This window comes from Lissotriton vulgaris, chromosome 9, assembly GCF_964263255.1.
Source record: "Lissotriton vulgaris chromosome 9, aLisVul1.2, whole genome shotgun sequence".
Classification (NCBI taxonomy): Eukaryota; Metazoa; Chordata; class Amphibia; order Caudata; family Salamandridae; genus Lissotriton; species Lissotriton vulgaris.
Genome location: NC_141697.1, coordinates 1,120,798,320 through 1,120,816,137, shown reverse-complemented (window position 1 = coordinate 1,120,816,137; position 17,818 = coordinate 1,120,798,320). Strand labels below are relative to the sequence as shown.

Sequence of the window (17,818 nt, the reverse complement as noted above, 5' to 3'; positions counted from 1 at the left end):
TCTGGGCCCAGTTCACTAGAAAGAGAGGAAGCCTCCTATGGCCAGGCTCCGGCTCCAGCAAATGACTTCTCTCCAAACGAAGTTATGACTTGCATTAATTCCATCGCCATGGCTAAAGCTGCTGGGCTGGATGGTATTCCGGGTGGCCTGTTCAAAATGACAGCAAGAATTGGGCAAACTACATCTTGGCCTTGGCCAATACCATAGCCACAGGTGCCCAAATACCCAATTCTTACAAGGGAGCTGAGGTGATCCCAGTGTATAAGAAAGGCAACAAATCCCAACCTGGCAATTATAGGCAATCGGTTTGATAGATTGTATCCAAAAGGTCTTCGCACGGCCACACCTCCTTAAGGTCCACAATTGGATGAGTGAATACAACATCCTCTCCTCATTTCAGGTTACTTTTAGACAGTAGACGAGCAACATTGATCAGTTATTTCGTTTTCTACTTCTTACCTGGAAGGTTGTGGTCTTGGGTCGCAAGAGTCTCTACGTAGCCTTCATCGACCCTAAGACCACCTTCGATCTTGTCCCCAGGGGTAAACTCTGACAGGTTTTAAATGATGTGGTCCTCCCCAAAGAGATTTTATCACTCATTATGTGACTCCATGAGGCGAACTTTGCTAGGGTGCTCTGGGCTGTCAAGGCCATCTTTCAGACATGATAGTAAATAACAGGAGGGTACGCCAGGGCTGTATCCTGGCGCCCACACTTTTCGCCCTCTTTGTGAATGGTGCAGTCCACCATCTTGCAGAGGTTCCAGCAGATGTCCCAACTTTAGGGGGAAGTAAAGTGGCAACTCTATTATTCGCTGATGATACTATGTTAGTATCGATAAAACCAAGTGGGCTCCAACTCTTCATGAATGGTTTTAAATCCTTTTGCAACTTACAGGGTTTGGGGATTAACACCCTAAAGATAAAGCTCCTTCTCTTCCACCCTCATGTCGTTTAGGGGTAAACTAACAATAAGAGGGGTCCCCCTGAAGAGGGTGAATACTTTAGATTACTTGGGAATTACCATCTCCAAAGATATGTCATGGAAACCCCATATAGAAAAGCAGACGCTCAAGCACAGACATGCATTAGGGCTTTGCTTAAGGAACATAGCACCTTTTTTACTAAACCAGCGGCAGTCCAAATTCAGATCTATGAGGCTAAAGCTGTGGGTGCAGCGCTATATAAAGCAGGATTTTGGGGATTTGAAAGGATGGATGTTCTACTGCACTCAGAGAAAAAGTTTCTTAGGTCTCTCATTTTTCTACTGCAGAGACCGCCATTCCATCCGCTAAGACTTGACTAGAGCCACCATTATGGAAAAGGCCAAGTTATGACCCTTATTATTCTGGCTGCGTATTAGGACCCCCCCGAAGTTTGTATCCCGCCACTCTTGAGGTGGTCGCACTCGACCGCTCCAGTAAGATTGGCTGGATTCGCAATGTGAATTTCTTTCTAAGAGCATTAGGTCTAGAGGGCTACTGGGAAAATAGGGACCCTTTACTGCCCCTCAGCAAAGATGCACGCAAGAAATACTATTGGAATTGGGTAGTCCAGGGCTCAGTCCTTGTGGGGACACCTAACCTGTTTTTATGAATTTTAAAATCACCGGTTTTTATGAGCAATATTTTGAAATCATCACCATTCCCCTTGACAGGGAAACTATATGCTATTCCGCTTTGGGTCTCTTTCTCTAAACTCATATACTAGCACCTGGAGGCAGACATCCACTCCCTTGCAGCATTGCCCCAGGTGCACATCTGCTATAGAGTCCATTGTCCCCCCCCCCGCCCCAGTACTCTTGCCCAAGACACAAATGGCTGAATCCAATCTAAAAGCAGCTGGGTACACACCGTCATGTCGAGGCGCTCCGTATCCTAAAATCAGATCCTACCCAGACATTGCCTTGACTCGTCTACCGGTTTGTGTCCCCGTCACCCTTCCCCTCCTCTCCCCATGCTGTGTCTCCCACCCTCCCCTCCTCTTTCCCGCCTTCATTATGTGTCTACTTCCCCTGCTCCAACCCCCCTCCCCTGAATCGCTCACCTTGCCTGCTTTTCCCCTTACGTATTTGTGCTTATTGTTTATCTCGACCTTACAAGTAACTATGTTGCCAAGCTCTAAGAACTGTGTAACCTGTGTAACCATGTAACCTGTAACTATGATCTGATGCTCATGTAAAGCGCTCTAATACCTCCGGGTCTAGCCAGCGCTGTATAAAACTTTTAAAATATATAAATAAATTGTTTGTGCTGTTGCCAAGTTCTTGGGCCACATGTGTGGAATAACAAGGCTTCTGTCGAAAGTGTGAGATCTTTGCAGAGATGAATGTTTTATCCGTCGTATCATATGGGTTTAAAATACCCTTGTGTCATTGGTTTGGGTCTACTGGGCAGCCTCTTATTGGCTTAGAGTGTGTTAAAAAAAAAAAAAAACACTAAACACCACCAGCATAGCAGGCAGCATAGTCGCCCGAGAGGTTAGGCAAATGCTTTTGTTGTCATGGTTCTTACTCCATACCCGTGTTCACCTAAATCACAACGGACTAAAAGATTGTGTTCCTATGGATACTTTTATTCTGTTTTAGCCTACAGTTTTTTTTTTTTTTTAATTCGAATTGGCTACCAATGTACTAATGCTCATTGTACTCCACCTCGTGTACTACTCCTTTTGGTTCCCAATCTACAGATCTGATTTTAATATTCTCTGTATGCTGTACTTTGCACTTGCACTATTATGGTCTGTCACCGAAATAAAGTTGAATGATGATGATAAGTCTCTAGTGCGGGGAAATTATACTGTCAGTAAGAATGATGAAGTGTGAAGCAGTGCGGCACACCGCTGCTGCGCTGAAGACTGATTCTGCACCGGAATATGATTTATCAATAATGTTCCAACATAAAATTAAAGTAAAAACCTTCTTAGGTTACTTTGTTACACCATATTTACATGGCACACTCAATGTGTACCTAGTAAAAGAATCACCAACAGTGGAAGCAAGAGGTGCAGGACACTCAACTACGTGACAAAAAATGCAAACTATAATTTTATCGGAATCAGGAAGAATATTTCGTTTAAAAATGTGAATATTGAGAATTGTCTTACCAATTTTCTAGGTCATGGTTGTCATTTTCTTCATTTTTAACTATACTCAGATATTTCTCCCCATCAATAGAGTAGCGTAATTGGGAGCAGAGATGCAAAAAAAGGGCTGGGTATTTTTTGATCCTTACAGAAAGTGCTGTGTATAAGAGTTCTTGGCAGCTAAATAGAACCTTAGGCTTCATTTTATATTCAAATATGTAAAATGATGAATGTAGCATGCTACTAATTTCTAGTCAGCAGCTACTCAATAGAAAGTCCTCTGCTCCGAATTATAGATGTTGACACAAGTGGCTTAAATATTGTCTTGCAAAAAAATTTAAGAATCGCCATTGGCAGAGAGGACCAAGTTAAACAGAAGTTCAGAACTAAACATACACTGCACCAGCCTCAGGACAGGAGCAGTTTAAAGAATGAGCATAAACTTAACTGAAATTCAAAACATTCTTCTTACTTCAGCCCATTAAGACCTTTTTGAACAAGCTCTTTTTGGCCACTGGCAATATATAAATATTTGTTAATTTTCCTGTTCTTCGTAGAGTTTAAAACATTCCTGACAAAACTGCTGACTTTCTAAAATAGGGTATATGTTTTTGCAATAAAAAGCACTGATCAATATACAACAAAGTGAAAACTGAAACAGATGTGAATAATGGGACCACAGGAACCTTGCGTTTGCCCCGAAACATGTATTTTAACTGTTCTATATGTCGGCCTACGGCTTTTGTGGGAGATGCATTCTTGGCACTGAAAATAAGTTTCAATTTGTTGCAGCGTTTTTTAAAGGGATTATTAATCAAACCTAGGTTTAAGGGGGGGCGACATTTTGAGGATTAATTATTGCAGTAGACCTAAACAATTGCCTTTTTTCATGACTCACTTCTTTTAAGTTACCTCTCCCCCGGCAGCTCTTTGACCTTTCTACTGGCAATTTTAACTACACTTTCAAGTTCTGCATACAATTACACATTTAAGACAAAAGTATTCTGTGATCTGCAAGTCTTCAGGTGTTATGTGAAACTTGTATGGTTTTAATTAATCTATTTGATTTTTGTCTAACCACTCTTTTGGTGTACAGCCGTCCCTTTACATTTTTAAATACTCAAAACGGTAAAACATATACATATACATATATATATATATATATTTTTATTTTTTTATTTTTTTTAAATCGAGCAAGTAACTTCTCTCACAACAGTATATAAGTAAAGCAATCTGCCCCTTGGTAGCATCTGTTGAGTCTGAACAATTTGCCTAATGTTTTGTGGCACATAATGTGTATTTAAGTGCTTGCACATGTAGCTTTTCACACAAAGGATGGATATAGCAGAGTTCAAACTCTTCTGGTGAGCACGTTCATCCAACGGTTTCAGGCACCGACGCAGGCTCGGACGTGGCCTGCTCCAAAACTTGACTGCTGAGAGCAAAACAGGCAAACACACTTCCCAATTACAACCGACTTTTTATTTTATATTTTATCTTCTTCCATTGTGGCCGATGCCACTCATCTCTTTAAAGTTTGTGTTTGTAACCAGTGAAATATACAAAACAAAGAAATATGTACATTAAATGTACAGAATAAAACAGAAAAGAACATAAAAGATTTAGATATCTGGGTGACAAGTAAAATATTTTACATTAAATAGTTTCGTTTTAATAGCCAGGTTGTTGTCGCAGCGGGTTTAAAATGTGCAGTCACTTCATAATAATGAACCAACATCTGGAAATGGATGTCGGCCATTTTGCTTGTAGGACAAAGGATGGACATGTTACGGTTTTCCGAACTAGTGCTTACAGGTCCAATCCCAGGTTTCTTTTCAATGTGCTGCACACAGAACTCTGTATAAAACTTGGATTGTAAAATAAATTAAAGAAACAATTAAAAAATGTAATCTTTTTGAACACTGATTTTTTTTCAAAATGAAACTAAAATGGAATCGATGCAATAGCTCCAAGTGAAAAAAAAACAAGACTTAAATGTGCCAAATGTTACGTGGTTAAGGAGAAAATCCCTGCCAAACAAATAGTCTAAGCAGAGCACTCACAGACATACTCAACTGCTCAAGTAGGTGATGAGACCCCTCCCAGACATATAGAAAAGTTAAGTGTTCAAAGTGTGCTGGTGATGTGAGACTTTAAATGTCTATATTTAACCCAACAATTATTGGTAATGCCCTCAGAGTAAAAAAAAGAAAAAGAATGTGAAGAATTTAAATTAAGTGCATTGTAACCCGGTGTGACCGCAACCCACTCAGGTCAAAATCATGGTCAAATCACTGCTGCTCATGTTTGATCAAGAACGACTGTGGTTTGTGAATGACATAAGAAAGGTCTAAGCCAATGAGCTTACGTCTGTGCCTATAATATCCAGAACAACCACTTTGAGGCAGGGCTCTTAGGCCTGTACCACGAAACGTAAAAATGTTGCGATAAAAAAGAATCCCAATCCAGTAATATTTCTTAATGCAATAAAATTAGAAATTTGTTCCCTAACTACATTTGTAAATAAACACAGTTTTGATCTCTTTCATTGCCTTTAATGAAGTGTGTGTGTGTGTATATACACACACATTATATATATATATATATATATATATATATATATATATATATATATATATATACACACACACATACATACACATACACACACACATACCTACATACACACACACGTACACACACAATTTTCCAAATACCAGACACCAGCAGACCACGTTGTTCCCCTATATGTAACTGTTCACATAATGCAAGAACAGTTTAGTGTATAACTATATGTTAAGCGTGAGTATTATGACATCTTAGTACACAGGATACATTGTGCTGATGCAGGGTTCTGTAAAATGTAGCCTGGCTGCTGTTTTAAAATATTATGAAGCTCTATTGTCACAACAGTAAACACAACTTTTACTAAACCTGCAGTAAACCAGATCTACTCGCACAGAATGGACTTTTGAACCAGTCTTTGTCTCCCTGCAATCCAAATGGCTACCAGATACAATGGCCTAGCAATGAGGAGAAATTGAGCGTGTTGTATGTGGTGCTGCAAAGGCCCAATTGCTTTTCCTAAAGTGATCAACAAAAATAAGGCACAGTTCTTCCGCTGCGAAATGGCAGAAAAATGAAAATGAGTGGCCGATGAAGTGTGCTGTGGAACATGAAGTGCATAATAAAACCCCAACATAGATTTTACCAGTTTTTGGCATTCAGATGCATAGTACTTGCAGGTCCTGGTGCTATTGCTCAATGTAACATGTTTCCCATGTTTCCCCTTTTGACCCCAAAGCTACTAGGTAAAAGTTATTTTTTGTAGCACACAAAACAAACGTTTTGCTTTCAACATTCATACATCATTAAATTCTATCCCTGACACCAGATTTCAATATACAGCCTCTCCACAAAGAGCACCACTTGGACAACTGACCAAATGCAGTAATAACTTTTAAGCAGTAGGAGTGTGCATGTGCGTTTTACTTGGTCTGCAGATCAATTATGCACTGGTGCATGATTGTCAGTCTGTTCAGATGAAATGGTGCATCCTCCTGTGATTGGCTATTACAAATGCACCTGGCAGCCCATGTCCTTAGATCATAGTTACTTTCCCTTACTGTGATGCAAGTCAAGAACGTCTTTTTTTGTAAATAAATAGCTTCTTTCAGGTTCTGTCACCATCTCTGCCATACAGCAGTTCTCAAACAAGTGAAGATAAAGTTCCTGTCTCAGAGTTCGTCCAGCCTCGCATTGCCTGAGCTCCATAAATAAAGTGGATATACATTAGTCCCAGGGTTTGCATACAAGCACTATTTGCACACAAACTGGTCCACAATCTCAGTGCACTTTTTGCATTTGACATAGCAACACCAGTGGAACTTGCAGTGGCAACGCTCAGTCTGCACGGTCTTAAACTGGTCGTAGCCCCGACCACAGCACATTAGCTCACAACCGTCCATGCCCTCTGAGGTCTTGTTGCAAAGCCGGCCTTGGGTACCCATGGATCCTGTGCTCTCGTTGCGCACACAGTAGTCAGGGCTCGGGTCCACATATACTAGGTCATTTGTGGTGGGTGGGTTAAACCTGCTATTCACCTGCACCAGCTTCCCCCGGCTGTTCAGCTTCATAGAGGCAGCGCTGTCGTATTTTTCCTTCAGGAAGTCCCCCACCTTGCGGAAGTCGGCCAACTGTAGCCAGCAGGTCTTCAAGCTGCAAGAGCCAGAAACCCCGTGGCACTTGCAAGCCACATCAGCCAAATTATAGACTGTCTAAAGAAGAGCGAGACACAAACATTAGTGAGGATCTGAAAATTATACTTCTGACTACTTCATAATTTCATAAATGTTACTAAGTAAAGTCACTTGCTGGTACAAGCGCATTCGAGGACAATTATTTTATTGGCATTTGTAAAATCTGAACTTGAGATAAATGCAAACTAAAAGAAAGATGGGGAATAAGCAGAGCCACAAAGAAGTACACAAATGTACAACGCAGTCAACAATCCAACATCATACATCTTCAAGAACTGGAACTAAGTTTTGATCATGCATTGTTGCTACACAGCAGCAAAAGGAGTATATTTATCACAGCCTATATTGGACAAGATAGAGCTACATGGTACAGCTAGACCACTTCATAAAAGAAAAAAGTGTGTTCCTTTAATATGAACCGCCGAAATGATTTAAAAACAGTGCACAAAAATGCATTCCCAATCAAGATATAGACTCTCCAAAAATAGTTTTAAGTCTCAAGGATGCATTGCCCATCTTCTCATAATTATATCTTCTAATTTAGCACCACCTATATTTATTAATAAAAAAAATAAGTAACACAACCACGCCACCTTATTAGGTGTATAATGTCTGTACCTACAGTCTGAAAAGTGTCCGAGTTAGAAGCACCTCCAGAAATCTCTTGGGTATATAATCAATTTAACATATCAAAACAAAGCTTTTGCATTCGGTCTCCAATTTAAAACACTGATAGGTTTTTTTATTTCGAGGTAGAATTTTCTGAGAGCTCTCGGTTTTACTTGTAGTTTGTGTTAATGAGTAAGACACAATCTTCCCCCACACCTCAGACTTTTCTGCTGTAGCCGGACTACTTCCCTGCAGTTTCTTTCTGACACAGAGCTGCAAGCTAAGCAATTTACACTGAACTGCATCTAATAACAGATTGTTCTGAATTGCTGCATAGGTCATTGTCCATTTTACAGCACCTCTTTCTTGCACCAAGTTGAGTTCCAAGCAAAAGCAAATAATTGACAGCCGTCGGTGCCTTGCATAGCCATGTCCACAGCAAGGCTAAAGCTGGAAGCTAAATATGGTCTAAAAAAGACGGAGGGGGGAATGGCTCATGGGTGGCCGCCATTACATGCCTGCTAGTGTATTCCATCACACAATGATCTACCTGTGCAAGGAATGACGTGAACAGAGCCATCACACGCCAGCCCACTCACACTTGTATCCTCGGCTCACATTATTCTATATGAATTAGGCTGCCGTGTTAGTGCATTTAAATGTGATGTTACCCAGTCCGTGAAACCACAACGTTAATGCAATTTGCAAAGCGCAATGCAAGACCGTGGACGCGCTGATGCGCTGTTTAGAAGTCTTTCCAGAACGAAAGACAAGTAAGGTTTGGATTTTTTTTTTTTAACGGATGATATTTTAACTAATAATTGTTGAGAAGAAGCCGTCTGGGGAAACGGGCCACTCCAGCAATGGGCGTTTCATTCCCTTCCACTCTTCAAATAAAGAGCCCATTATTCCGGCGCTGAAATCTCCGCTGGCAGTGATGTCAGAGAAATAATGGAATGTTTTTATTTCTAAAGTAAATATTCCGCCAGATAACGCCTTTAAGGGCTCTTTCCACGTGTGAACACAACTCTGTGTTAATCCTATAGTTGGAAGTCCATCAAGATTGCATTATGTTCATATTCGCTGCATCAATGCCTGATGACATCTTTATGAAAAGTCAACATGGCTGCGCGAGTTCGAAGGCTAGAACAGCAGTCACCAGAGCCACTGGCACACCGCTTTAAATGGGCCGTTGCCTGAGCACTGGAGCCCACGTTGCAAGGCCTACTTGGTCACAACTTTACTGTGCAGTACCGTGGTGCAATGCCTTTCAATGAGCACAGACTTCATTCAGTGTCTATGGTACAATTATGTAAATGAGCCACGGCTTCAGCATAGGATCATGGGTAAACTGCTGACATGACACAAAGTTACTTTGTAAACCCATGATGCAATTCTTTTAAGAGATTGCTGCCTTTAGTCTGAGCCCATAGTTCACTGATTAACATACCATGGCAATGCAAAGTGCTTTAATTGGGTAACAGCATTGACAAGAGACCCCAGCACCTTATTGCTTTTCATTAATTGCTTTAGATGAACCACAGCCACAACATAGGAACCAATCTCTCTCCTCCCTTGTTGCTCAAAAATAATGCAAAACCTTGCTTAACGACAACTTTCAGACTATCTGGAACATCATAATTTGCTCGACCCCTCGCAGTCAGCTTTCCGTGCCTGTTATAGCACCAAGTCTGCCTTGACGGAGGTAACAGACTCAATTAGGATGCTGCTGGACGAGGAAACCCCTACAATGTTCGTCCTCCTAGATCTGTCGGCAGCCTTTGACACCATCTCTCACAGAATCCTTTTGGATAAGCTGCGAGAGATTGGTGTCAGAGGAAAGGCATTCGAGTGGATGCATAGTTTTTTGTCAGACAGATCCCAATGTGTATAATTGGACACATTTGTGTCCCAGACTACAATGGTGGACAAGGAGGTACCACAGGGTTCCACCTTGTTCAATATCTAGGTGTCCTCCCTGACCACCATTATTAGATGTTGCAGGTTCCAAACTATCTCTTATGCGGGCGACACTCAGGTGATAGTCCCCATAGAGAAGGGCCTGGTGTGACCAGAAAAAGATTTAAGATCTGCATGCTAAAAATAGCCACATGGATGAGCAAGAACTTCCTACAGCTTAATTCCAGCAAAACAGATATATTACTGTTCGGGAAAGCTGAGGAGTTATGGACGGAGGAGTGGTGGCCAGCAGAATTAGGAGAAGCTCCCACTCAAAAAAAATGGGCAAAGAACTTGGGCATTGAAATCGATAACAGCCTTTCGATGGAGAATCATGTCAAGACCTATCAAGCAAGTGCTTCGGTTTGATGCGCATGCTGAGAAAGATCTTCCCTGGATTCCTTTTTCTAACAGAAGGGTCCTGATACAGGCGCTTCTAGTCAGTAGACTAGATTACGGAAATTCTCTACCGGTAGGGATTAGGGAAGATCTGTTGTCAAGGCTGCAAGTGGTCCAAAATACAGCTGCACGCATGGCATTGAATAAGCCAGCACAAACTCCATCTCTACCTCTGCTGAGAGAGTTGCACTGGCTCCCCATCAGAAAAAGAGCAGTTTTTAAGCTTCTATGGCTGGTGTTCAAATCTCTCCATGGACTATGTCCAGTATACCCAAATAAGTAACTAGAATGGTATATCCCAGCTCGCCAGTTAAGATCTAGTGGCCATAAGCTTCTTTGCACTTGGAGAATCAGGAAAGTTACGATGGGTGGCCTTGCCTTTTCCTATCTAGCTCCCAGGTACTGGAACAGTCTACCAGAGGATCTTCGGGCCTGTCCCAGTCTGGCTTTCTTTAAGAAACATAGTAAAACCTGGCTGTTTTAATGAGCATTTCCCACACTAGGTTGTCCATTACCCAGGCACCTGGAGATCCCCTTGGGGATGATGTGTGCGCCCTACAAATAATAATAATAAATAATAATAATCATGCTTTAAATAGTTACTGCCTAGAGCATGAGCCAGTGGCATAGTGCCAACCATAGGTCCCACCTTATCCCAAATCTTCAAATAATGTCTATGTACAGCATGACCCTGTGGTACAGTGATACAGAAAGGCCCCTACTTTAACCAGAAATCCACCACATATAAAGTGTCCACACCTCAACATGGAAGCCACATAATACCATGCTACAGATGAGCTACTACATACAGCACAAGCCATGCAGCCTTACAGTGTGTCCGCACCTTAACACGGAAGCCTCAGGTGCAATGCTTCAGATACTCTACTACATACAGCATGAGCCATGCAGCCTTATAGATTGAAACCAAGTAACATCAGTTATTGATCAGTGCTTTTTAGGTGGCATGTACATCTTGCCTCATTGCGCCCCTACTTACTCTTCTTCCTGCTTCGTTGTTATGAAGATTCATTAATGTCCGCGAGCTCTCGTAGGACCCTTTCTGGTGTATTTTTTCTCTCTCTCTGGCATCAACAAATTCCTTTGCAAAGCGGTAGCCATAGTCCAGGTTGTCTCCACAGCCCCCCCAGAGCCAGTCCCTTTGCAGGTCTTTGGGCCGAGCAGCCCTGCTGCAGCCACACGTGGAGAGCTCTCCCTCTCGGCAGGCCCGGCTCACTGCATTCACAACCCCCGCTGCACTGATGGAGTAGGTGAAGGCAGTCTCCCTGCTTCCTGTATGAAGAGAATTCAACAAGTGTTAGACAGTGAACTAAAACTAGAGGGCACTTTACCCTTTTATCAAAAGATCTGTAATCAACTTCCAAACACTAGTATTAATTTACTAAAGACTGAAACCTTTATTTGATCAAATACAATTTATGTACAATCTCCAAGATAGAGTGGGCATTAAAAACTTTTGCATGGCATGGATCATTTCTGGGAAATTGAATGGAATTAGATGCTGCAAATGTATGTGAATGTCTGTAGGTTCCATTTTTAGAATGCTTTAACTCAATGTTCATCATTTAACACCCGGTTCCAGCGGCGAAGGGGAGGTGCAGTCAGCGAAGCCCAGGCATTACCAACCTTATGGTGGAAGAACTCCCTGGAGCTTTACCCGCTGGACACTGTCGTTGTCAGATTGTTTTTAACTTTAGGTACTGACAATCACAACTAGAAGAAGGGTAATATAATATTAAGTTTCCCCTTACCCACCAATGTGGTAGCCTACAAGAGAATAGAAGCACCACACTCTAGGGTATTAGTGTAGACAGTTTTATAACATTAGATACTTGCTAATAGTCAACCGGGTCCTGAAGAATCGCTAGACAAATTACACAGTAGCGAGAAACATGTTGACCGGACTACACAAATTCTAGATGACAGTTGGAAACATCATTTTACACCACTCTCCTCTAGAATAATTGCTTTTAATTAAAGCAGTGGCCCTTCTGAATAAAGCATTCCTGGTACCACTAGCTTTATTTTAACAACACAACATCACGTCTACCCCATTGTTCTGGCCCCACACCCGCACTTCATCTATACGGCTGTTGGAAAAAGATCTCCGCTAAAGAGCCCCTCTATGAGGTGTTGCCTGTTGGGTATTGCACCGCTGACCAAACGAGGAGCAGGCCCAAATGATGAAACATGACACCTGAAAGGGTGTGTGAAGGCATTAAATCCAACAAAATGGATTCCCCAGGGCTACCGCCAGGTTACCCTGCCATAAATCATCTGCATCACAGACTGTCATTCTCTTCTCTTCCTTAGGAACAACACAACAATCTTGTTTAGACATCATTAAACATACCACACCTCAAAACCTAAAATCACAGGCACAAAACAAACATGTTAAGTGCACCAACACAACATGCGAATACAAACACGTGTGCATGTAGATGCTAATCTATCGCTCTGCATCTGCACAAAACACACAAACACTCAACGCCTACAGCACAATTCAAAGGCACAAATGGCATCAAAATAATCACACTTTCTTGCCTATGGGCTGTCTGTGCTTAGAATAAAGAAAACCTGAGCTCTCAAATCTTACATCATAACATTGACAACATAAATAACTCTTGAGACCTACCACCACACTCACGTTACAGAGTAAATGGGCATACAAAGTAATAACTAACTCATCAATTGTAAATACAAAATTTAACTACACACAGACACATCACAATAATGCAGTCATCTCAGTAGCAAGAATAAGGTGTCACTCTTGAACATAATATGTAAATGGTTCCTCCACACATAGATGGTAACTAAGAAACTAAAAGCAATCAGCACTAAAGGCAACTGAAGCCTAAAATCCAGGAATCTTAATTTGAATCTCTATAACCTCTTCCATGCGTCGGACGGCCCCTGGCCGTCTGACGTCATGGTGGGCATGTGCGGAGGACGGCCGGGGGAGGTCCAAACTGTGCACGCATCGAATTCATCAGCAACGTGGGGGTATTCCGGCCGCAGCAAATCGGGTAAAAAGCAGTATATCCTACAAGCACAGAGAGAAGATTTTCAAGCAGCCAATAAACATTGGCGCATACAAATGGCAAGATGTCACTCTACAAGAGTGATAAACAGAGGTAGGGCATTTGCTCAAGAGTCCTAGGACCACACGTACCAGAAGGGGATACAAGAATAAAGTGTACAGACTTTAGATGTACTGGTACAGCAGTTACTCTACCGTCACCCCCAACAAGTGCATGCCCATTCCTTTTAATGAAATTTACCATAGTACCAAAGGATAAAAGAATGGCAATGTTCAGTCCCCAACAGAGCTCCTGCTAGCCTCCTCAACAATAAAAGTTTTTTCACTCACCAAAGTAAACGTAACCTTCCTGCGCATGCATGCATGCCAAAATACACAACCGGATCAATGGTCAACCAGTTGGACAAGGGACATTTTAGACACCACAAATACATCTTGCCACATCAATCCTGTCCCACAAGAAACACTACCCTTTTTATGAGACTACGTTCTCACACAACAACAAAACTCAAGCTCAACAAGTCACTTGGACTCCAGTCAGTAAGAATCTGAGCAATAAAATTGAAGCGCATATTATGAAAGGGAATTGTGACGATAGTAATGTTGTGAATGCACTTAACAGATGCACATAACATTTTGCCTAACCAATAAAAACATACTATCAATAGCATGCCCTGCATGGCCACACATGCGTGGTATAACCAATATACACCTGACAGGTTCCTGTGACCGAATTCCAAGCCTTTCAGATTGGTGCCATAATACACTCAGACACCCAATTAAGAGCACCTATGCATCACCGCCTGATCACATGACCACATGCACTAAGAGTCCACACTAGTGACAGACATACACGAAAAACTGATTCACTTGAACACATTTTATGCGACTAAATTAAAAAAATGAGGAAAAATATTCACTTCCCAGATCTTCTTTTAATTGTCCTATGCAAACACTGCTTTTTAGCCCCGGCCTGGCCTAAAAACACCATTAGAAGTCATGCCAGCCTCATGTTTTCCAAAATATACATGCATATATATGATTTTTCAATCACTCACAGGTGGTCTGTTCAAAGGTCACTGAAATTATGCTCCTCCCCACCACAACAAAATGTAGGTCAACCGACCAGCCAACTCTAGTCATTCTGTGCTTTTACTTTGAGTGAGAGCATTTGCCCTTGTACATGTATACATACACCTAAACAATAGTTTCGTAAGAACAGAACTTTTTAGACACTTGTACTTCTCTGTGGCTGCTAACCACACTTTGTAAAGTAGGATGTCATCAACTATTTCCATAACACTTTTTGACCTTAATTGCAAGTTGCAATGGTGAATCCTGATTATAAAACAGTGTTTATTTATGTATCCTACAGAGAGCACTGATCATTTGAGTAGCTAGAGTGTATATACAAATATAAAGATTGAAGCCACACACCCTCATGTTTGTGATGAATATTTAAAGCAGTGGAATTCGACTTGCCAGAGAATTCTAGTAATGGCTTGTGGAACTGAAGCTTCACATATGAATTTCAGTTATTTCAAATCTGACTCGATGAGGGACGTCTAGTAATGCCTTGAGAAACAGCAACTTTATGAAAGAATTTTGAAGATTTTCATCGGACTCTAGAGGGACCACTAGTAATGACTTGAGGAAGAGCAACTTCATGAAAGAATTTTAATGTTTTGGCATCTGACTTGTTGGCCTCAGACTTGATTCCTCCAGTAAGGACTTGAGAAAATGCAGGTGTGTGAATATAAATTAATAGAGACCTTCCTGGCAGTTGCCAGTAGGTAGTTATAGTTAAGAAATTTTTCCATAGAAAAAGCGTTTTTTGACTTGCCTGTATCTTTCGTGCTGTTTAACAAATCTTTACAAAACGTTCCCCAAAAAAGTGTGCTGTTAGTTCGTGTTGTAAATGGAAAGTTTTGTGGTGATCCGTCAAGCGGAGAATGTAAAATAAGTGAAGGACAAAAAAAAATGATTTTGTTTTTAATATTCAAGGGGGGGTCACACGGCCAGGACCCCATCATAAGCTTCTAAGAATCCCCAGGGAACGCCATCTCCCCGGGGCTAAATCACACATGGAGGGGGTCCGCAGAAACCTGGAGGTTTTTTTTTTCTTAAGGATGTGGGCTACATGGCCCTCTCCTGTGCCGTTCTCTGCCCCAGGGACCACCACCTTCCCAGGGCAGGAGCTTGAAACTCAAAGGAGGGGGGCAGTGTGGCCCAGCCTCTTGGATTTATACATGTCCCTGGGGACTACTACCCCCAAGGGCCAGCTCCTGCTATGTCCAGGGGTGCCTACCCCCAGAACATAGCGGTTTGCTTTTTCTTGGTAGGGGCTTTGACAGCTCCTGCCAACCAAAAGAAACACTCCACTTCCAGCAAATGGGAGCTGTTAAATGGCACCCGCTTGTTGGAAGCTGAGGTTTTCATTGCTTTATCTTCCTGAAGCCATGCAGGCAGTGAATAAGATGAAAATGTTGCTCTTGCACACAGGCATCTGCATTGCCAGCAGCTCCATGTTAGCAATAGCAATGCCAGTTCCCGCAGGAGGCGTAGAGCGGGCTGGGACTGCAGGGGCCTTGAGATTTCCCCCGCAGTCCTAAAGCGCCGTAGGTAGGCTCCAAGGCACCCAAGAAAACATGGCCTGGGGATGGGGTCTACGGTGCCAAAATCAACCTGGGGAGGTGGGCGGCATGGCCCACCTCTCCCCATTCAATTATGGGAAGGACCCTGAGGAAGGGGTCCCCAGAGTAGAAATCAGCCCAGGGAGGGGGGCCACATGACCCCCTTCCTCATTCTATTATTGCCGGGCCCAGGTGGGTAGGGTCCACAGGGCCGAAATCGGACCGTGGTGGCGGGCCACACAACCTTCTACTGTATTGTCACTGGGCCCGGGCCAAAATCAGCCCAGGAAGTGGGGGCACATGCCCCTCTCCCCTTTTAATACCTGGCCAGGCTTCCCCGCCCATTTTAGTTGTATGCAAAGGTCTTCCTGCCTTTTGTCAGGATGGTGGACATCTTACCAAAAGGCCCCCAGTGCATTTGCTGACTATTTTGGTTTTGTGTATCTCATGCCGAGGATTATGAGGACATTACCACAAAACAAAGAAGCACGTATTTCATATAGTTAAGAGGAAGTACTGTTATTTGGTTGCGATTTACCTCTTAGCAGTCTCAGGGTCCTATCTATGGGAGGATTCATGTTATCAAAGATTTCTGGATAAAGACACAAAAGGAACAATCATATTGCCAAATGCACACAAGGTCAATGGTGACATTTCCCCGTGGTCCATTACACAGATGTAATGTAGAATACACACTGGACATTTACCCAATGAGGTTGCAGTTAGTAATTAACCAGAAAAAAAGTACTCAACTTCAGAAGATATTTTGTGCAAAAATGTAGCATTTTGTTGAATAAAAAGGGCAGGTGCGGCTCCTTTGTGGCTGAGTCACTTACACAGCTACTGACACACCGACACAGACAATTAGACACCCACTCACATAGTGAGGCACTCAAACACCCACTGACAGACCCACTCAGACACTCATGCACCTACTCACAGACCCATACCGCCACTCATACAGCTGCTAATGACCCACTCAGAGAGACACACACACCCACTCACAGACCCACTCATGCATTCACTCACACACCCAGTGAGAAGCTTATGCAGCCACTCCCAGGCCCATACAGACACTCACGCACCCATTGAGACACTCATGCACTACCTCACATACCCAATGAGACACCCATGCACTCACACACTAACTCTCTAAGGAAACAGTTAGAAAATGTATTTTTTTAAACCTTAGAAATGTAATGGGAAAAAAATAAATGTTACAGGATTGTTATAATTAGGCTCAGATTTCACTCATACAGAACCATAAAAATTCAGCAGTTATAGTTCTCAGCCAACTATAACTTACACTCCCCGCAATGCACTGCTTATGATCTCACATATTACATCACTCATGACATGCTCAGTGACATCACTGATGACATCTCAAAGCACATCATCGACAAACACCCACACACCCACTCAAGCCCCTACACAACCTCTCATACACCCATTCCTACACCCACACAACCACTCACATATCCATTCACGGAACCATACAAGTACTCACACACCTGTTCACTGATTCAAAGAGCTAATCACACATCCCCTCACACAACCACTAACTCACCCATACAGTCACTTATGCATCCACCCAAAAATACAGCCACTCACACATCCTCATATAGACATACAAACACTAAAATACCCACTCACATACCCATATTGCCACTGAGTCAGTCACCCATACAGCTACTCACACACCTACCCACTCACCCGTACAGTCACTTACACATTCACTCACTTACTCATATAGATACTAACATATGCACTCACTCACCTATACAGTCATTGACAAGCACTGACTCACCCATACAGCCA

General features: G+C 42.4%; 1 protein-coding gene across 1 annotated transcript in view; it reads right to left on the bottom strand.

The window, feature by feature from the left end:
- Window positions 1-5,733: 5,733 nt before the first annotated feature.
- The window catches only part of WNT5A (Wnt family member 5A), a 46,235-nt gene continuing 34,150 nt past the window's right edge, over window positions 5,734-17,818 (bottom strand). Inside the window, exons 4-5 of the mRNA XM_086939134.1 lie at window positions 11,307-11,599; window positions 5,734-7,360 (exon numbers count right to left, since the gene is read on the bottom strand). Coding sequence (XP_086795260.1) covers window positions 6,902-7,360; window positions 11,307-11,599 — 752 coding nt within the window. The 3' untranslated portion in view covers window positions 5,734-6,901. The remainder of the gene's footprint in view (window positions 7,361-11,306; window positions 11,600-17,818) is intronic.